Source organism: Aptenodytes patagonicus, chromosome W (genome assembly GCF_965638725.1).
Source record: "Aptenodytes patagonicus chromosome W, bAptPat1.pri.cur, whole genome shotgun sequence".
In the NCBI taxonomy this organism is placed as follows: domain Eukaryota; kingdom Metazoa; phylum Chordata; class Aves; order Sphenisciformes; family Spheniscidae; genus Aptenodytes; species Aptenodytes patagonicus.
This window is the reverse complement of record NC_134981.1, coordinates 13,030,883-13,053,101: the sequence shown is the minus strand read 5'-3', so window position 1 is coordinate 13,053,101 and position 22,219 is coordinate 13,030,883. Positions and strand designations below refer to the sequence as shown.

The window sequence follows — 22,219 nt, the reverse complement described above, 5'->3', positions numbered from 1 at the left end:
GAATTATTGCATACATACAGGAAAACAGAGGTTGGGGCTCTTCAGATAGTGTTACTTCAAGGACTAACATGCCTTTGAGACTTTGCCATAGGTGATATGAAAAGCAAGAGCAAACTTCAAATACAACAAAAAATAAACTACTGCAAGGGATGCTTTATTGCAGGCAGTCATGCTTAGATGGCCAGATGGCATCAGTGGCAAAAATGTCATCTCTCATCTCTACTTGCCTAGAAACTCTGTCCCATATAAGACCTGGCTATAACTGTTCATCAGTTGGGACTTACACACTGTGTTTTTGTAATTCACTGCAGCTGAAACCGAATGCAAAATGCAGAATCTTGGTTTGCACAGACTGACTATAGGAGAGGATCACTGTGTTTTTCTGTTCTTGTGCCTCCCCTGGTTTCAGCTGAAAGTTTTACTCCTAATTTTCTAAAGAACTATTGGCTCAAACTCTGAGGTATGATAAAGATGTTTGGTGTATGAGTCATTATGGAAATACGCTAGTCTGAAGCAATGCAGATCAGATAGCTGAGGATAAATCATACAAGGAGCTGTGGATTTCTCTTTCTGAGCCAAGGAGAAATTAGGCAGTATCATTAGGAAAGTCTGTGAAACTTCTTCAGAAAAGACCTTTTTTAGGAATGAAACTCACAATCCTAGTGTTAAAAAAAACTAGGAACAGCATCAGAGAGCCATATACCCTTGCAGAAGTAATTGACTGCTATTTTGTCTGTAATGGATTGGTTGGAACATGACTTCAAGTGAGCAGAAAAAGAACCAGCTGCTGCTTACTTTTATATTGTATTTACTGGTTTTCTTATTTTGAGTAAGTGCACTGATATTCTGGAAGAGCACAGGATCCTGCTTGTCAATAGTAACTCAGCATTAATAAAGACACTGCAATCAAATGGCAGTAAAGATATAAAAGCGGGCAAGTGGGATCACATTTAGAAAAATTAAAGGAAGATACCAGCTCTGGCTTTCATTTCATAGCAACATGAAGGCCAATGTTAGGACCTAGCCAAGAAGGCCAATCTGAGAGTACAAATACAATCTGGGTTTAATATTAATATTATTAATATCCCAACGTGATCTGAACATTTTTGTTGAACTACTTAGGCTGTAGGTTGGTGCAGTATTAGCCAATGGTGATCTTATTCCCTTTTACACAGGAGGTTTTCCATTTCATTTCATAGTCTACTTCATGATCCACTGTGACATTTTTATCATCCTTTCAAAGACGAAAATCCAATCAATTTGTTTTGCTTTAATTGCATTCAGTCTCATTGTTCAGAGAGGCAGTAAGCAAACTGCAGCTTGGTTTCATTATCCTATTGCTTTATGACATTAAATTTAACCTATGTTATTTTTCCTAACCATGAGCATGCCTGTGGAATTTGAGTATTTTCACATATCAGATCGTACAGAAGAAACAGCTTTCAGGAGAAGGCTTCTAAAAGAAGTTCTTGCACTCTGCAGCCTGAAGCAACTAATGTGCAAGACAGAAGACAACTATGGACTGGAAGAGTACGCTGGGCTGTGTCAATTGAGGAGACAGCATGTCATCCTCATGGCATCCTTACCTCCTTTAGCATCAAGTTATCTGCAGATGCTCTGGCTTGCAACTGACCACTGGCTGTGCTGCATATTGGGAAAACTAACTTTTTCTGGCTGAGCATACATTGGCTTGAATAAATCTTCAAGGCAATGATCAACATGAATAAGTGTTAAAATTTTACTTCAAAGCAAAGTTGGTGTATTAGCCTGAGGTTAGCCCTTGTAACTTCATTTTGAGGAATGTACATTGGAGCCTGTTGTGGTTTAACCTCAGTCGGCAACTGAGTACCACACAGCTGCTCGCTCACTCCTCCCCACCCCCCCCACCCCCCCCGGTGGGATGGGGGAGAGAATCGGAAGGGTAAAAGTGAGAAAACTCGTGGGTTGAGATAAAGACAGTTTAACAGGTAAAGCAAAAGCTGCGCACGCAAGCAAAGCAAAACAAGGAATTCATTCACTCCTTCCCATCAGCAGGCAGGTGTTCAGCCATCTCCAGGAAAGCAGGGCTTCATCACGCGTAATGGTTACTTGGGAAGACAAATGCCATCATTCCGAACGTCCCCCCCACTTCCTTCTTCTTCCCCCAGCTTTATATACTGAGCATGACATCACATGGTATGGAATATCCCTTTGGCCAGTTTGGGTCAGCTGTCCTGGCTATGCCCCCTCCCAGCTTCTTGTGCACCTGCAGCCTTCTCAGTCGGTAGAGCATGGAAAACTAAAAAGTCCTTGGCTAGTGTAAGCATTACCTAGCAACAACTAAAACATCGGTGCGTTATCAACATTGTTCTCATCCTAAATCCAAAACACAGCACTGTACCAGCTACTAGGAAGGAAATTAACTCTATCCCTGAAGAAACCAGGACAGAGCCACAGTGTGAATCTCAGGAAATGCTCACACAAACCCTCCCCTACTCAAAAAAAGATTTAAATTCAAAGAGGGGCAATTTTGCCTTTCTTCGAGCAGTTGTATTTCAGAATTCTTTGACTCAGAAATTTGAACAAAACTCCAAATGTATGCAGGTGCAAGGAGTTATCTTTACCTACTAATCTACTAAAATCTCTGACTAAAATCTGAGTAGAAGGGAATACTTTGACAGAAAGGTGCATTAGCTGGGGCTAGGGAAAGACCTCCTCTTCCTGACAATATTGGCCTTTCACCATGGCCATCACTACCAGTTCACAGATAAAGAACTTAAGACTAGAAGAAATAAAAAGATTCTTATCTGACTTTATGTCTCAACAGCATTTGAGTCTAAATCCCAGTATTAGGTGCAGTCATTTCAGTAACAAAAGTGTTTAAATTCAGAGCAGATTAAATTTTTATATGCTACAGTATACTAGGGGGAGTAAGGTACCCCTCTTCCCAAAGCTCTTGTAGTATCAGAAACCTGATGCCTTTCCAAATTCCAAAGTTAGCAGTTGGTTAGACTCTGAATACAAAGCATATAACCATCATCATCATCCTTCTATTCCCTCTATCATTTCAGAGAACTGATATTCTGTAATGGGTTCTCTGTCTGTATTCAGTGCTAAAGAATTCACTTCCAGAGCCTGGAAAGCAATCAGGAAATGTCTCATAACATCATGACAGGGTCAGAAGAAAGGTCTAGTTGTTTCCCCCAACAGTGGCCTTAGATTTGCTCCTGATTCCAGGCTGTCAGTCCACAACTCTCTCTTGCTGTAGGACTAAAAGACTGCCTATGCTGTGAACATAATCTTGCTCAATTTTCAAACTTCCCCACAACATTCATTAATAGCAACAGATTCAGTTGCCAGAGAAAAAAAAAAAGTGCAACTTTCAAAAAGGATCTTTCCAAGAGTATGTGGCCTGTAAGGACAGAGTATTATTTCCATAAAAAAAACTGTGTGGGCAGGCAGAAAGAAGGGTCTCCCTGAGCATGTGCACAGTGTGCACAGCCTTCTTAGATTAAATGTAGCTCTTATGGAAGAGAGAGAATTTAATAGTTCAGTGTTCTTTAAAAGTTAAATACTTTTATGCTAAAAGTGTAATCCAAGGCTTCCTTTCACTCTCTAGCATGGTTTTAATCCAGATCTTTAACAAGCTGGTAGAAAATGTACCCCTTCTAAACGTGAATGAAAGGTGTTACAAAGCAGAACCCAGAATGCAGCAGAATGCAAAGACATGCCAGTCAGCATCCAGGTGACCTACTTTTATTGTAGCAATCCCATTTTTGAAGATACGTCACTATTTTTTTTTAGGAAAGCTGCACAATGAGGTGTCAGCAAACATGCTGCTTATCATTAAAGATGTTGCTTGATGACTGCAAATACTTGTCTGTATGACTGACAATCTTAGTCAACGAGCTCCCACAGTAATGTGCAGTATCACATTCCTAAAGGAACAAATACTGTTATGTTTCTACAATAGAAATACATGGGACTGAGCAAGTTGCCCATCTACAGTAAAGGTGTCATTTTATGGATTCTAAAATTGTAAAAACTGGAGAGACATTTTCAGATGGCCAATGAGACAGTTGCTTGGGGGTTTTTCTTTTTGGTATAGGCACATTTCAATAACTTTTTCAGTGTATTTCCTATGAAAATGTTCTATGTATTACCTCATTATCTGACTTCATAAAAACTATTTAATTCTTCACAGCCATTGATTTTAAGGCACATGTCAAGCAAGCAGAACATCATTACACTTCCTTATAAATAAGACACAGCCAAATTCCACCCTTGAACTGTCCGTTCACGCACACAAAAGTATCACAGAAGTAAATCTGTATTTCCCATATTTTACTTAGAAAAAACTCACATTGACAGTTAAGTTGGGAACAACTTGGTAAAGGGCTTCATGAGATGACCCAGAAGTTATTTACAAAACAAACTGAGGACAACATTAGGTGAAACCAACACAAATAATATACCTTCAGGAGCATTCTGAAACTAGGGTCTACATTGAAAGCACTGGTGAACTGAGTGTTTCCAAATTTCTTTTGGTGGCTTTTTTGAGGGAATGAGGATTAATAAATTAAAATGGCCTTAAAACTGAAAATATTTTCTGGCTCATTTACTGACAATGAGTCAATATAATGTTATCAGTGATGAAGGCTACAAAAAACTTTCGTTCATTAGCAAGCCAACCAACAAAAACCAAAAGTAACCTTGAATAAATTGCAGGGCAGTGTATTACTAGGCATGTATTTTTACACTTAGGTCTGAAGCTGTTTAGAAAAATAATGTTTAGAAAGCACAATGAAAAATGAACAATACTTACAACCATACCGTTTAGGGACACCCAGCAATCTGGTGGGAAATCCTGGAGTAATGGTACTAAAAACTGCAGACAACCATCCCAGTGGCACAGCAGCAGCATCATTCCGATCAGATTAAAGATTCTCACCACAGCACTGGCCAGATCGTATGTCATGTGGAAAATCTGTAGGCAAAAGTTACACATGATGTATGTGATGCAAATCAGAAATGCAAATCATTTACTTCTCATCAGGCAGGTTAAGACAGAGAAGTATAATCCTGAACTTCTAAGAAAGCTGAGAGTTCTCAGCAAGGCCCATTAATTTGGGCAGAGAGCTGTGCTGACACACCTGACTCTTGGCTGCACCCCAGTGTTATATAAGCTGCTGAAAAGGGCTTATTTTGGATCCAAAGTCACCAACTGAAGTATTTTCTTAAAGCCTACAACTTCTTTCAATTGAAGCAAGTCTCACAAATTAAAAAAAAAAAGTTGGGAAGCTTGGTAATGGTAGTGAGACCATTACTTGTCTGTGAACTTGGTGTCTAAATACAAAGTTGTGGGAGATACAAATTCAATGACCCATTCTGAAAAGATTCACTTTCACATTTCTTACCTTCTTAAAAGCACCAAAATCTGAGTGAAGAAACAATATAAATAATTTTACATATTTTTGAACTTCTGTTTCTACACTGTGTATTTATTAATCCAATTTGCACATACCAGTCCACCAAGAAAAATGACACTGAAGTATTTCATTGCTCTTAATCATTGGCAGTTTTCCTAAAATACTGAGAATCCTGAAACACCTGTAGTAGCTAAGTTTATGTCAAACTAATATAATCAGTTGGATTTCAATATATTGCTCCATTCTTAGACAAAAAATGTTTGCATTTGCAAAGTCTTACAGCAACACATATATATACTCTTAAAAACAACATAGACATTTTCAAGTTTGTCATGGGCAAGATTGTTGGACAGAATTAGCATGAACAGCAGCAGTCAGTTGCCAAATAGTATGGAGAAAAACATTTTATTTAGCACTTTTCTTCTATATCGTTTTTAAAGCACTTCCAAGCTACAAATACAGCCATATTCTTTACTTATTACACAATTCAGTCAACTCAGGGTAAATATGCTGTATTTTAATACACATAATTATCACTATCCAGGAGTTCAGTTTAGAAGATGAAGAATGTCCAATTGATTATTTCATGGAATTTTAAATAGAAAATATTATTTAATTGTACAGATAGACATAGAAATCAGAGGCTTTAGTGCTGAAAACATCAGATTGCTAGAGGTATACAGCCATATTGGCACATGCCATTTTGCATCTGTAAATAAAAGAATTCACACATAGAAGAGGGAATGTTTGTATCCTGACTTTTACATATCTAAACTGAAAGTGGAGATTAAGTACCCACACTGTAAATGAGTGCAAGTGCAAATATGGAGAGCGCATTAAGGCGCCTTTCAACATCATTTTCTGTTAGTGGGAGTTTGTCCTTGTTTGAAAATGATGGCGTATGTTTTGAGACCCAAAACGCAAAACCTACATAGTAGAAACATACCTCAGACATTAATTTTATGTGCAAAACATTTTTTCAAGCTAGGGAATTTTAAGAGAATATATTCCAAATCCCAGTTTGATAAACATTGGAAATAGATGCTTGTAACATTATTCAAAATGTCATGTCTTATCCAAATACCATCTAGCTCCTGTCAAAATTGAGATGATGACACTGATATTTAGGAGATACTGTAAATGGGAATAAACAGAAAAGTGTCACCATTACACATTTGTGTTATTTAGAAATGTATTTATGTTATAGCTATTTCAATAGCTACAGTGTCAGTAGCGTGATATGAATCGAGAGAGTAGATATGTGAAACTGAAATAATTTTCTTTTAAAGAACTGAAAAAAATAGCAAGGATTACTACCGTTTTGGAACACTAGCACTCATTCAGGTTACACCTTATCCACATGGTTATTTTATTACACCCGCAAAGTGCAGATGAATTCCTGATCACATGAAAAGTTGCAGAAGTTTTTTCAGAGAAAGCAGGATTTCCCCTAGAATATTTGTCTGAAAAAGTGCAAAAGATCAGATAGAAATAATACATATTTTACACAGAGATCACAACTTCCCCGGGAATTTTCTATTGCTCCAGAAAAGCAAGTTATCACATCTCTACACTAGGGCTGGACAAAAATCAAAGTTCCTACCCATGCTGTTTTCATATTGCCTCAAGCTTCCCATTAGGCTTTACTGTAAGAGACCAGATTTTCAGAATAATTCACTGTATTGGATACTGAATGTTTTTTAAAAAAACAGGTCACAAATATGACAATCAGAGCCAAACTGAGCACAAACATCTTCATTTCTATACTAACTTAGAAAGAGAACTTTTCTGAAAACATGCACCTAGGTGTATGTGATAAGCAGGGGAATATCTGGTTCTCCAAAACTCTCCAGAGTCCACAAAACAGCACTTGCATAGACCCAAGGCTCCTGAATCCTTATCCTGCCCCTGTAACTACAGGCCTAGGCACCACAACAGATTGTGCATGTATCCTGTGATCAGAGCTGCATAAAAACGATCATTCTGTGGCTCTTTCACTTGGATGGAGTCCATTTTGGGGCATCAATTCAGATTACAGAGATGCTCTGAATTGCAAAACTCGTATCTTGATATAGAATTTCCAAGACTTTAGATAATTTTGTGCTGGTACATTTTCATTTCAAATTTTAAAAGTTCCACATTATTCAATTGGGTAATGTGCACCGAAAAACAAAAAAAGCAGGTGGATGGATTTGCCAATGTATTTATTTAAGCATTTCCGAGATTGTGCCTAGCTCTTACAGATGTATCACTTCCTGCCTACCCCATGAGACTGTGTGATGGCTCAGTAAGGCTTCCCAAATGAGCCAGTAGAACCAGTACAAAGAGATATTACACAGGAAGACTAAAATTCAAACCAAACAGCTGGAGCAGTGTTCCAACTAAAGGGCCTTGCTTAACCAAAGAGGTCTGTCATTGGGTTTAGGCTCTATTCTATCTTGTTACAGTGGTACAACTGAGTAACTATTGTTTTTCTTCAAAGCCTCTTCATTAGTAGTGTGCCTCTGCAGTAACAGTCACATACTGCAAGAAAAATAACATGTTGAAAAATTCATGTGAAACCAAATCCAGCAAAGGAAATGACTGCAACAGTAAGTATACAACACTGCAACCTTTCATCATTTCTGAAACCTTTCACTCCAGAAACAGCTCCTGTACAGCTTAGCATTCAGGATCAGTATTATTAAAAATGCATGAACATATTCTGGATATTATCTGGATTGCTTAACATTGCTTAACACTGTATCAGCATTTCAACCATACCACCAATTAATTGTAGTGTTTTATCGCTCATCTTTAAACTAGGTTCGAAGGGGGAAGGGGATAAAACCAGGCTCGCTAGAGATGAGCCTAGGGGTGGCGTGCCGATGCCAGGGGCGAAATCGATAGCCCAGCTCAAGTGCATATACACCAATGCACACAGCATGGGCGGCAAGCAGGAGGAGCTGGAAGCCATTGTGCAGCGGGAGAGATATGACTTAGTCGCCATCACAGAAACATGGTGGGGTGACTCTCACGACTGGAGTGCTGCAATGGATGGCTATAGACTCTTCAGAAGGGACAGGCGAGGAAGGAGGGGCGGTGGGGTGGCCCTGTATGTTAGGGAGTGTTTTGATTGTCTAGAGCTCAACGATTGTGATGATGGTATGGTCGAGTGTTTATGGGTAAGGATGAGGGGGAAGGCCAATGAGGCAGATACCCTGCTGGGAGTCTGTTATAGACCACCCAACCAGGATGAAGGGGCGGATGAAGTGTTCTATAAGCGGCTGGCAGAAGTCTCTCAATCGCTAGCCCTTGTTCTTGTGGGGGACTTCAACTTCCCAGATGTCTGCTGGAAATACAACACGGCAGAGAGGAAGCAGTCTAGGAGGTTCCTGGAGTGTGTGGAAGACAACTTCCTGACACAGCTGGTAAGTGAGCCTACCAGGGGAGGTGCCTCTCTTGACCTGCTGTTTACAAACAGAGAAGGACTGGTGGGAGATGTGGTGGTCGGAGGCCGTCTTGGGCTTAGCGACCATGAAATGGTCGAATTCTCGATTCTCGGTGAAGTAAGGAGGGGGGCCAGCAAAACCGCAACCATGGACTTCTGGAGGGCAGACTTTGGCCTGTTCAGGACACTGGTTGAGAGAGTCCCTTGGGAGACAGTCCTGAAGGGCAAAGGGGTCCAGGAAGGCTGGACGATCTTCAAGAAGGAAGTCTTAAAGGCACAGGAGCAGGCTGTCCCTGTACGCCGTAAGAAGAACGGGCGGGGAAGACGACCGGCCTGGCTGAACGGGGAGCTCTTGCTGGGACTCAGGAAAAAAAGGAGAGTTTACCACTTGTGGAAGAAGGGGCAGGCGACTCAAGAAGAGTACAGGGATCTCATTAGGTCGTGCAGAGAGGAAATGAGAAAGGCAAAAGCCCAGCTAGAACGCGATCTGGCCGCTGTCGTTAGAGACAACAAAAAATGTTTTTACAAATATATTAATGACAAGAAGAGAGCCAAGGAGAATCTCCATCCCTTGTTGGATGCGGGGGGGGGAACATTGTCACTGAGGATGAGGAGAAAAGGCTGAGGTACTCAATGCCTTCTTTGCCTCAGTCCTTCACAGGCTGTCCTGGTTTCGGCAGGGATAGAGTTAATTTCTTTTCTAGTAGCTGGTACAGTGTTTTGGATTTAGGATGAGAACAAAGTTGATAACGCACCGATGTTTTAGTTGTTGCTAGGTAATGCTTACACTAGCCAAGGACTTTTCAGCTTCCCATGCTTTACCGACTGAGAAGGCTGCAGGTGCACAAGAAGCTGGGAGGGCGCACAGCCAAACTGGCCAAAGGGACATTCCATACCATGTGACGTCATGCTCAGTACATAAACTGGGGAAAGCTGGCCGGGGGGGGCCGCTGCTCGGGGACTGGCTGGGCATCGGTCGGCGGGTGGTGAGCAATTGCATTGTGCATCACTTGCTTTGTGTATTATTATTATTATCATCATATTATTATTATCATTTTATTTCAATCATTAAACTGTTTTTATCTCAACCCACGAGTTTTTTTCTAACTTGTGCTCTTCCAATTCTCTCCCCCATCCCACCGGGGGAAGGGGGGAGTGAGCGAGCGGCTGCGTGGTGCTTAGTTGCCGACTGAAATTAAACCACGACAGTCCTTTTTGGCGCCCAACGTGGGGCACGAAGGGTTTGAGATAATAACAGGTTAACCGGAGTGTATTAAAGAACTTATATCTGTTAGTAGTTGTGGGTCACAATGTTGGTTTCTCTGTTCTTGATATTGATTTGTATAATCTGCATCGTGCTCTTTTTCCTGCTGTACATGTTAAAGATTGGTGTTGGGTTTTGCAGTTTGCTGTGGTCTGCAGTGAATAGTAATGTCTCGCTTGTGAGGTTTGTTTTTAGAACATTGACCTTGACGTTAGTGTGGTATGTAAACTTCGCAATGAAGCCATTACTGTACCACGGAGACCATTTCGTGGAGACAACTAGCAATTGCAGTAACTTTTCTGAGAGTTTTTTTACGGAGGAAATACAGAATGGCAGTGTCACTAACTTCTTCTATAATGTTTCCTCCTTCATTACAGTCTGATTGTAAACCCTCTCTATCAAGTGACCCGGAAGAAGAATGATTTCAAATGGGGCCCTGAGCAACGACAAGCTTTTGAACAAATTAAACGGGAGATAGTTCATGCAGTAGCCCTGGGGCCAGTCCGGGCAGGGCAAGATGTAAAAAATGTGCTCTACACCGCAGCCGGGGAGAATGGCCCTACCTGGAGCCTCTGGCAGAAAGCACCAGGGGAGACTCAAGGTCGACCCCTAGGGTTTTGGAGTCGGGGATACAGAGGATCCGAGGCCCGCTATACTCCAACTGAAAAAGAGATATTAGCAGCATATGAAGGGGTTCGAGCTGCTTCAGAAGTGATCGGCACTGAAGCACAGCTCCTCCTGGCACCCCGACTGCCGGTGCTGGGCTGGATGTTCAGAGGGAGGGTCCCCTGTACACATCATGCAACTGATGCTACGTGGAGTAAGTGGGTCGCACTGATCACACAACGGCCTTGAATAGGAAACCCCAGTCGCCCAGGAATCCTGGAAGTGACCATGGATTGGCCAGAAGGCAAAGATTTTGGAATATTGCCAGAGGAGGAGGTGTCACGTGCTGAGGAGGCTCCAAGGTATAATGAACTACCAGAAAATGAGAAGCAATATGCCCTGTTCACTGATGGGTCCTGTCATCTTGTGGGAAAGCATCGGAGGTGGAAAGCTGCTGTATGGAGTCCTATGCAACAAGTTGTAGAAACTGCTGAAGGAGAAGGTGAATCGAGCCAATTTGCAGAAGTAAAGGCCATCCAGCTGGCTTTAGACATTGCTGACCGAGAAAAGTGGCCAGTGCTCTATCTCTAGACTGACTCATGGATGGTGGCAAATGCCCTGTGGGGGTGGTTGCAGCAATGGAAGCAGAGCAACTGGCAGCGCAGAGGCAAACCCATCTGGGCTGCCGCATTGTGGCAAGATATTGCTGCCCGGGTGGAGAACCTGGTTGTAAAAGTCCGTCACGTAGATGCTCACGTACCCAAGAGTCGGGCCACTGAAGAACATCAAAACAACCAGCAGGTGGATCAGGCTGCTAAGATTGAAGGGGCTCAGGTGGATCTGGACTGGCAACAGAAGGGTGAATGATTTCTAGCTCAGTGGGCCCATGACACCTCAGGTCACCAAGGAAGAGATGCAACATACAGATGGGCTCGTGATCGAGGGTTGGACTTGGCCATGGACACTATAGCACAGGTTATCCATGAATGTGAAACATGCGCTGCAATCAAGCAAGCCAAGCAGTTAAAGCCTTTTTGGTATGGAGAACGATGGTTGAAATATAAATATGGGGAGGCCTGGCAGATCGATTATATCACACTCCCACAAACCCGCCAAGGCAAGCGCCACGTGCTTACAATGGTGGAGGCAACCACCGGATGGCTGGAAACATATCCCGTGCCCCATGCCACTGCCCGGAACACTATCCTGGGCCTTGAAAAGCAAGTCCTATGGCGACATGGCACCCCAGAAAGAATTGAGTCAGACAACGGGACTCATTTCCGAAACAACCTCATAGACACCTGGGCCAAAGAGCACGGCATTGAGTGGGTGTATCACATCCCCTGTCATGCACCAGCCTCTGGGAAAATCGAACGATACAATGGACTGTTAAAGACTACACTGAGAGCAATGGGTGGTGGGACGTTCAAACGTTGGGATATGCATTTAGCAAAGGCCACCTGGTTAGTCAACACGAGGGGATCTGCCAATCGAGCAGGCCCTGCCCAGTCAGAACTTTTACGTACTGTAGATGGGAATAAAGTTCCTGTAGTGCACATAAAAAATATGCTGGGGAAGACAGTCTGGGTTATTCCTGCCTCAGGCAGAGGCAGACCCATCCATGGGATTGCTTTTGCTCAAGGACCTGGGTGCACTTGGTGGATAATGCGGAAGGATGGGGAAGTCCGATGTGTGCCTCAAGGGGATTTGATTTTGGGTGAGAATAGCCAATGATCTGAATTATGTGATGTTAAGTACTAATCATAGTTATAATAGTTATACTAATAATACACAGATATACTAATAATACTAATTATATTATATGCCATACTAATGTTATTACAATAAGAATCACCCAGACTAATGAAGAATAACTTCAGTGAAACCAAGCAAAGCACAGTGATGATGGTACCAGAACTGACTTCAACATGAAACAATCCAACACCATATACCATCTCCATTTTTCCTGCCCTGGAAGATTATTATGACAGATGGAGCCCGAAGTCATGGACTAAATGAACTCACCGAACATTTTAGAGGGATGGCCCACAGACGAAGGGAATGCTATCTCTGTGTGTGTGTGTGTGTGTGTATATATAAAGGGGTGGTGATTAATGAAAATGTACTGGAAAATATGAGACTTGAGCATGACGCAGATGGTATAGAATAAGGGGTGGATATTGTCCTGGTTTCGGCAGGGATAGAGTTAATTTCTTTTCTAGTAGCTGGTACAGTGTTTTGGATTTAGGATGAGAACAAAGTTGATAAAGCACCGATGTTTTAGTTGTTGCTAGGTAATGCTTACACTAGCCAAGGACTTTTCAGCTTCCCATGCTCTACCGACTGAGAAGGCTGGAGGTGCACAAGAAGCTGGGAGGGGGCACAGCCAAACTGGCCAAAGGGACATTCCATACCATGTGACGTCATGCTCAGTACATAAACTGGGGAAAGCTGGCCGAGGGGGGCCGCTGCTCGGGGACTGGCTGGGCATCGGTCGGCGGGTGGTGAGCAATTGTACTGTGCATCACTTGCTTTGTGTATTATTATTATTATCATCATTTTATTTCAATTATTAAACTGTTTTTATCTCAACCCACGAGTTTTTTTCTAACTTGTGCTCTTCCAATTCTCTCCCCCATCCCACCGGGTAGGGGGGAGTGAGCGAGCGGCTGCGTGGTGCTTAGTTGCCGACTGAGATTAAACCACGACAAGCACAAAGCCTCTTTTTGTAAATATCACTTGGGACACTATGGATCTGATCCAACTCCTACCAAAGCCAATTTCTTTGGGATTTGCAGTTTACTACACTCTACACTGAAAAATCATCTGCACAGGTAGATGTAAACACCCATTGACTGAAATGCTTGGCTATTCCCTCAGGGTAACATTTTACACTCAACTTACTCCTCATGTGTGTGCTTAATTTTATTATAAATAATTCATCACTGATAATTCAGTGGTGGGGAAAGGTATATAGCTCTATTTAATCTAGTTGTATTTGTGACCTTAAGCTGACGACAAATGCGAAGATCTGCTTCTGCTTTAGTTGCCCCTGAAGGTAAGACACCAGTGATTTAATAAACAGAGCAAACTATTTTAATCAAACATATCCGAAAAAAAGAGCGGAGAATGTCCCTATTTTATGCGAACTTTAAAAATTGTTATTTTCTAGATGGAGTCAATCTGACATTAGGTTTTATAATAGAAGTCCCATTTATTCCACTTCAAGGCATGTACAAATGGAAGCTAGCTTCTGTGGAGCAAAATGAACAGCACAACAACATATAAACATGACAGTGCGCTACATCCAGGTTAAACCTGAAAGCATTAATAAAACTACTTTGCTGAAGGAAGAATTAGGCAAGCCTTGGAAAGGTCATATATAACCAGGAAGCCAAATTTATTTACTATATATAAATTCTGCAATATATATATTTTCTACTGTAAATTTGCCAGTGCCATACTAATATATTACCTCTCACACAGAGGGCATGACTTCACTGCCAAAATGTGTGGTTTTATTATCCTGTTGTGATTAATGTGTGTGTGACCTGTCTTGACATCAAAATAGAGAAGGAGCAGTCACTTTAGTTCTACAATGAAGAAAACAAGCCAAGACTGACAAACCTCAGGATCCTGAAATAAAAAATACAGTGCTAATTTTCACTGTGTTTTTACAGAGGTGGAGGTCTCATTCATCACTTATTTTGATGACAGAATGTACCTTATTAGACTAAGCCTTTACCTTCATTAATTGAAGCAAAATAAAAACAAACAAACCTCCCCCAGTTCATAGCTGTCAGAAAGACACAAACATGCAATACTAAGAGCCTGTCTTCATGACAAAATTTAGCTGAAGCTATTCTCCTTAAGTTATAGCACCAAATTGAGAGTGACCATATGGCAAATAATACTTGAACTGTACATGAGCACAGAGATTGAGAGTTTTGTCAGCTTGAAGTATAGCTCAGTTTCCATTTCAACATTATTTCAAGCATCAGCATCGCCTGACCTTCAGCTCAAGCTTCTTGATGGGCCAAGTATCTCAAGTGACAGCATCACTGAACTGGAGACCTCTATGGATGGAGCTGAGCTAGAAGGAACATTCCATTTATTATCTTTTATAATTATTTGTATCTTACAAAGAAGGCAGCTTGAAGATACAGCCAGTCTCTAAATAGCCCAAAATATTATCTATGATTTATCTTACTAGCTGAGCGAGAGGAACTGTTTCTCATATTAATGTGCAGATGTACAAGTAGCAACAAGAGAAAAAAGTTATTCACCATCACTCATCTGCCCACAGAAAGGCCAAGGCAGGGACTCCCACACCACTGAAAAGGGCAGCAGAGTGAGCAATGTGAATCCTAAAAAATATCACTGCCTACAACATTTCAAATATAAGGGCATCAAGTCAGATACCTGATTGCATTTTTAGGAATTAATATGAGCTTCTGAAGCCTAAGTTTCCCAGTTTTAATATACTTACACAAGCTGTTTTCATCCTTATTAAATGTGAAATAAAACAATAAATATCAGACATATATTTATAAAGAAGTCTACCACAAAATGTGTCAAAACCGCTGAGACAATTTAGGGATATCCTTAGGAAATACTGAAGTCTTCACAAAAAGTGCCATATCTGATAATTGTTTTACACCATTTTTGATCACTCAAGTCTCACAAACCTTGAACCCTTTTGATTTCCATTTTTAAAACATAACTTTGGAGATTATAACACTCTTTTGAGCCACATATTTAAAAGAGAGGAATGGGGCAGTGCCTTGGCTGCACCTGCCATCGAAACAGGCAGGATACAATCTGGACTCCCGGATTCACAGATCCAACAGTAAAACAGATCACGAACAACATTTCCTGTGATCCCTTTCAGACTTAGTTCTGTTTGTTGTGTCTATGAGTGCCTTGAATATTAAATGCATCCCAGGATGTTTCAAAGTATGGACTCAGATACATAAAGCATCTAAAGAATCAAATGTTTTTAGGTTTAACTGGGACAACCATAACTGAAGAAAAAGACAGACTTCTACCCAAATTCAATAAAAATGAATAAACACTGCAGGAAGTATTTATAAATACATACAAAGTAACAGCATATCCCAGAACAATATATTTTTACAATCAGTATGGTACAAATGGGACACATGTAACCAACTTCTTTCAACCTCAGTATTTTCCTAAACTTCATTAGTTTGGGGTTTTTTTAGGGTAGTCATGTTTTAACTTCCAAACACTGTGAATATGAAATGAAATCAGATACTTTCTGAAAGTAGGAGAAGCATCAGAAGATTGGATGTACACAGAAACTTGAAAGTTTGCATGTTTATAAAAATTGTATCTGAAACTATTGTTTCTGTAAAACAATTCTCTCGGTGTTTTTTCTTTTCACTAGATCTCCTATATGTCATGACAGGCTGCAAATACTTCAAGGAGCTTCTCTTGTCTCAGCCAGAACCAGGCTCGGGAAGCAAAAGAAAGTGTGTGAATAAAAGGAAAAGAAAATTTTCTCTTACATCATCCTAAACACCCAAAAGAATCAGTTTGAGATTTAAGGGGATGGTTCATTAACATTCTTAAATCACCAGTTCTTTTTACATGATGCCCACCCCCAAAGTCATACTGCTGCATATCTGAGTTTCAAACTAATTGTCCTAATTATAATACAGCAACATAATGATCTAATAACAAACAACTGAAATAATGAGGAATGTTTCTCCTGGGCAATTAAAGTTGGTGTCTTACTGAAGCTGTTGAGGTTATTCTTCCAAATATGGAAGTAACGGGCAAGGAATTGAAAATAAAAGTCGTTATGTTAAATTTCCTGTGGAATAAAAGTTCTGAAACCAAATTGATTCAGAATGCTTTCTTTTAATAGCATGTGATACCTTCATTTTAAAAAGCCCCAATATGTTGTTCTATGAGGCACAATTGTTACATTTTAATGTTTATATATTTGGGTTCTTAAGATTAAATATAAGCCATGAATAAAATATGTAAAATTCCATACTGTATTAGAATCTAAATTTTGCTTTTTATAGTAATCTAAAAGAAGAGTTTATAGGCCAATCCTTATAAAAAAAAAATAAGACTTTGGTTATATCAAGGATTGTCAGTACAAGTCAAGGCAGAAGATTAGTGCACGATACTGTGTGAAAGTCAGAACTCTTCATCAGCCCAAAACACAGAAAATTCATTTATTCCTATGAAAATCTTGGTAATCTTGGTAATAGCAAACATGATAAAACCACATAATCACACACACACTTAAAAAATCAAAGGAACAGCATCTAAAAGTATATATATGAATAAATTATTATGCTAATTACATATCAATGATTTGAGGTCTAAGTCAATGTTTCACAATATTGAAAAATTATTTTTAAAATTATATTATTATATATATATATATTTCAATATATATTTCAATTAGCCAATTGAACTGCATTATAAAAAACTTTTTTTCCAGGAAGTGCAAATGAAGTCTACAGTTAAAATCTTACTGTCACTCAAAATCACATAAAGAACCTCTTTTGGGGTTTTAAAAGTTAAATACAAAAAAAGAACTGATGCCTGAGCAGGTAGAAAGAACACATCAGAATACTAGTCTTCATAATCACCTCAAAGTTTGCCAGCAGAAATTAAGAATTCAGATGCCTGCTAAAAACTTCATGTAGTCAGAAAAATATTACCAGTTCAAAGAAATTACTTTGGAGATTTGCATACAATACCCTCTCTTGTAAAATACTATGTGTACTTGGTTTAGTACATAAAACTACCTTGAGCAGAAATTTCAGATACTAAATTATTCTATTTTTGTAACTGTGTTCAACATTTGGTAAATACATGACTATCATTATTATGAAAAGTGAGTGTATGCTTGCATATCCACAAACATAATTTGCACATAGTTCTGAATACTCAAAAGTCTCTACAGATCTCTACTGATAGTCTATGAAAAAGTGAGAGATTGAAAAGGCCAATCGTATCCTGGGCTGCATCAAAAGAAGCGTGGCCAGCAGGTCGAGGGAGGTGATTCTGCCCCTCTACACTGCTCTGGTGAGACCCCACCTGGAGTACTGCGTCCAGCTCTGGAGCCCTCAGCATAAGAAAGACACGGACCTGTTGGAGCGGGTCCAGAAGAGGGCCACGAAAATGATCAGGGGGATGGAACAGCTCTCCTATGAAGAAAGGCTGAGAGAGTTGGGGTTGTTCAGCCTAGAGAAGAGAAGGCTTTGGGGAGACCTTATTGCAGCCTATCAGTACTTAAAGGGGGCTTATAAAAAAGATGGCGGCAAACTTTTTAGCAGGGCCTGTTGCAACAGGACAAGGGGGAATGGCTTTAAACTAAAGGGGGGTAGATTTAGACTAGATAGAAGGAAGAAATTTTTTACGCTGAGGGTGGTGAAGCACTGGCACAGGTTGCCCAGAGAGGTGGTGGATGCCCCATCCCTGGAAACATTCAAGGTCAGGTTGGACGGGGCTCTGAGCAACCTGATCTAGTTGAAGATGTCCCTGCTCATTGCAGGGGGGTTGGACTAGATGACCTTTAAAGGTCCCTTCCAACCCAAACCATTCTATGATTCTATGAAAAGAAAAAAAGACAAAAAAGGCATACAAATTATATCAGAAAAGAGGAATTACAGTAAGAAGAAAGAAGTGTTCTTCTATGCTCCTATTTGGGTTCTTTTTTTTTGCCCATTTCGAAAATATTATTTAAAATAATACTTGCTTCTGATGGGTAAAATTTTTCAGGATTCAATACGCAATTGTTTTGGACTTTGTGTTTTTAATGCTATCAGTCATAACGACGAAGAGCTGATGAGGGGACATTGTGCCTGGACTGAGTTTTCCACATTATTTTTTGAACAAATAAATTAATATTAATTAATTAGTTATATTTTAACATGGTTATTTTACTATGGTAAGGTATTTTGAAAAAGAAAATTGTTAGTGCACAGGAAGCCTAATGTGTAAAGCCATGGTATCTCTCACAGTACTTACTATTATATAGTCTCTCCAAGAAGAGTTTACATTTAGTAATATATATTTTTTTAACTAGTACCTCATTAAACACAATGCCTAGCTATAGTTTGCCATATGAATAATGGAACAAGACAGATTGCTTTATAAATGGCACAACATGTCAGCCTATGAATTTGAAACATACACTAAATGTGAGTAATATAACTGGAATAATTATTTACTAAAAGTCATCAACAGCAAATCATAAACTACACAAAGATGTGGTAAGCCTGGTAAGCTTTCCAACTTCACTGAAAAATGATACTATGTAATTTCTGTTCATGCTAAATGAATATTCCTACATCACCACCACCACTACCCCCAATTTTTTTTTTCTTTTGTATCATTCTTGCACTTTTTCTAGCATGCACAAGAGAAGTGAAGGATGTGCTCCGAGCCTCTGGCCAGCCCAACACGACACCCTTCCTCTTGCCTCACACTCTCCCGCACGTTAATTTTGTCAGCGCTTTCCACGCCACTCAATCACTGAACACAGAAGTGCTCCTGCGTGCTCTTTGTCCTGATCCATTTGTGCAGCGAGCTGCCTACCTAACCAGCCTTGTCCAGCATCTCTGTTGGGCCACGGCACACTGTCACTCCTAGGAAGGTTGCCCCCAGCCTAGCAATCACCATGTTAGGTTTATTCCTGCTGAGGGTGTATCATGATGGCCCAGCATTTCCAGATATGGATCTGTACTTGTCTCTCTGCCTTTACTTTCTTGGCTGTCTTAGCACTGGCTTTCTATTGTTTTCTAGATGATCTGATGAAGATGTCTTGTTCTCAAATTGCCCTTCGGCTATAAATCACTTAAATTTTCCTGCAGAATATTTTGCCCCATTTTCTAAGTAAAGAATATCCACCACTTTGCAAAGGCTGGCTTCGGTTCCCTACTGCAGCTCTTGTTGAAATTGGAGTCATCACAGTTGACCATCTATTGTCTATCCTCAGAAGTTTGACCTGAACATTTTATCATTGCATTCAGATTTTATGAGGCTGATGGGTCTTGAGTGATCTGTTGTTGAACACTATACAAGTAAACACCTTTTGCACAATTACTGCTGTTTCTGTGGATGCCTTCAATGGCCATTCATGTGGTAGACAATATACCTCCTTATTTGTCCCAGGAATACTTCTGTCCTCTCATGTATTTTGATTTAGTATATCAACATTTCTGCTAGCTATACACTATTGCCAGATCTCCTTCAGAGCAGTATTTCATTCCATCCTGCACTTGGTACCAGGAACAACCTTCTGTGCACTCATTCCTTGTAATCTTTCAGTGATTTACTGCCAGGGGTTTGTCTGTTGGATTGTCTGCAGCCTTTTGCTACAGATGCAAATGTATGTCAAAAAAATCAACTGCATGTTGCTCCACAGAGCTAATCCATGCTGTGTTCTTCAAAGGGCCTTACTTACAGGTTTGGCAACCATCAGTGAGCTTTTTTGGGCGATATCCTACTCTCAGACCACTTTGCTGAAGGCTCAGTAATTTAGGTTGCAGTCACATAGATTAATTCATTAGTCACCTTCTCATTATGCGTTCTTATGGCTTATTATTCACAAAAGCAAAAGTGACAGAATTTTGTCTGTTCTCAAGAGCACTTCATGCTGCCTTCTACTGTCTGAATCCCATCTTCAGACCGTACCTGTTACAACCATACCAGCAATTAAAGCACTCCCACAGCACGGTAGTCAGTGCAGGCTGGTGCTAACATTACCTCTTCCTTGACATCACAGACTACGATTCAATGCCATGGTCAGCAGCTTGGTCTCTTCTCTCCTGTATAATGATAACCCTTGCTCTTTCCAAGATGTATAACAGTGCCTCTTCTTTTCAAGCCTAATAATTTCTTCTTTTTAGTTTCATAAGATTATTGTGACTCAAGGACTGCACATGGGGATTTCATTTTGTCTTCTGCTTTCTCTTTGCGGGTCTGTCTCTATGAAATACTATCCTTTTAATCTGCAAGATGTCTGGCCCCACAGGAACTGCTCCACTGAGGGTGCTCAGTGTTGTACAGAGATCATGGGTACAGCCTGTTCCTCCCACCTGCGCAACACTGAGCAATACTCATGTTTGTCAACTGTGCAAAGCAAAAACATCTTTCGTTTCACATTTTCTTATGAACAGGCCACATTCACCTGTTGGCTTCTGAGTGGATTTAGTACATGCTTGCCCCCACACAGCCTTTTTCCAGTCTCCTGTTTCTGCTTTCTCTGTCTGCTGACACCGAAGCTGACTCCACAGTCCAGCTGGAATCAAACTGGCTATTGAGGAAAAGCATAACTCATATGACAGCCAAATAATTGGCACCCACTAAAGAGGACACATAGTGAAGCAAAACTTGAGTCTAAGAACTTGAAGCAAACATATTCTTCTTCATTGAAAGCCTGAATTATCCCATGTACCCCTGGTTTTTTTTATTCTTCCTTGAACAGAAGGAAAACTTTGGGACATCTCCTTTGGGACATTTAATAGTTTTATCTTCCATTCGCTTTACATTGCTGTTAAAAGATAGAGATTTTTCTTGTTCTTTGAATGTGTTCCTCTACAATACAGGTTGCACTCTACTGCTTGCTTTCTCTGTCAGTCTGTTTCTGTCTAGCCCTTATTTTGTACAGCTCTAACCTCCTGATGTTTTCCTTTTCTGCTTTCTATATATAGCTCACATTTTAAAAAAAAAAAGACAGACTGCTAAAGCAGAATCACATGGGGGTTTTGAGAAGAAAAATGTATCCTTACTTTCTCTTTGTGGATTATAAGCAATTCCAAATTGGTGTTGAGATTTTGACTCACTTGCATTTTTAAAGGCAGACTCTTCTGTTACTAAATATCTGGAGGAAAAGGATTTATTTTCAGTAAGTAGACCAGAATTTCCCTCTAGTTTCTGTGCTTTCTCTTATTCTTGTTCTCCAGAGTATCCCTGCATTACATTTTCAGTCCATCCATTCCAAATGTTCTAATTTTTCTATACCCCGTCCCTGTGCCATATCCTTTTTTATTTTTTTTTCATACAGTCCAACAGAGAACATGAACATTACATCCAAAAAACATCCAGAAAAGGTTCTCAAATTTAGAGAAAGTAACTGTCTATCCTTTTTCAGAGTTATTGTATCCAATGGCTGCCATTAAAAGGTTAGTATTTCAACTACCACATCGTGGCAATATTGCCAACTCCAAGCAAATATAATTGTGATTTAGGCGACCCTATAAAACTTGAGATTCATTTAAAAATATGCTTTGGGTTGTTCATATTTGCATGCCTATCAAACTTCCCTCAGAAATTGGTGGGAGGCTAAAAATAGCTGTAAGAAAAGGAAATAGTAATAAATCTGAGATGTTTACAAAGTCACACAACTCCAGGAACTGGGACTTAGAGAGAAAAGCAATACTGTAAGGCCTACAATAAAATTGGAAGAGTTTGCAAATTTGCAGTGATATTTCAATCATCCTACTTTTACTTAGTCCT

At 40.2% G+C, this 22,219-nt stretch overlaps 1 protein-coding gene across 2 annotated transcripts in view; it reads right to left on the bottom strand.

The window, feature by feature from the left end:
- Positions 1-22,219, bottom strand: part of LOC143171899 (potassium/sodium hyperpolarization-activated cyclic nucleotide-gated channel 1-like) — a 211,609-nt gene that overhangs the window by 75,636 nt on the left and 113,754 nt on the right. For both annotated transcript variants that reach the window (XM_076361067.1, XM_076361068.1), the window contains exon 3: positions 4,805-4,966. In XM_076361067.1, the coding sequence (XP_076217182.1) occupies positions 4,805-4,966 (162 nt within the window). The remainder of the gene's footprint in view (positions 1-4,804; positions 4,967-22,219) is intronic.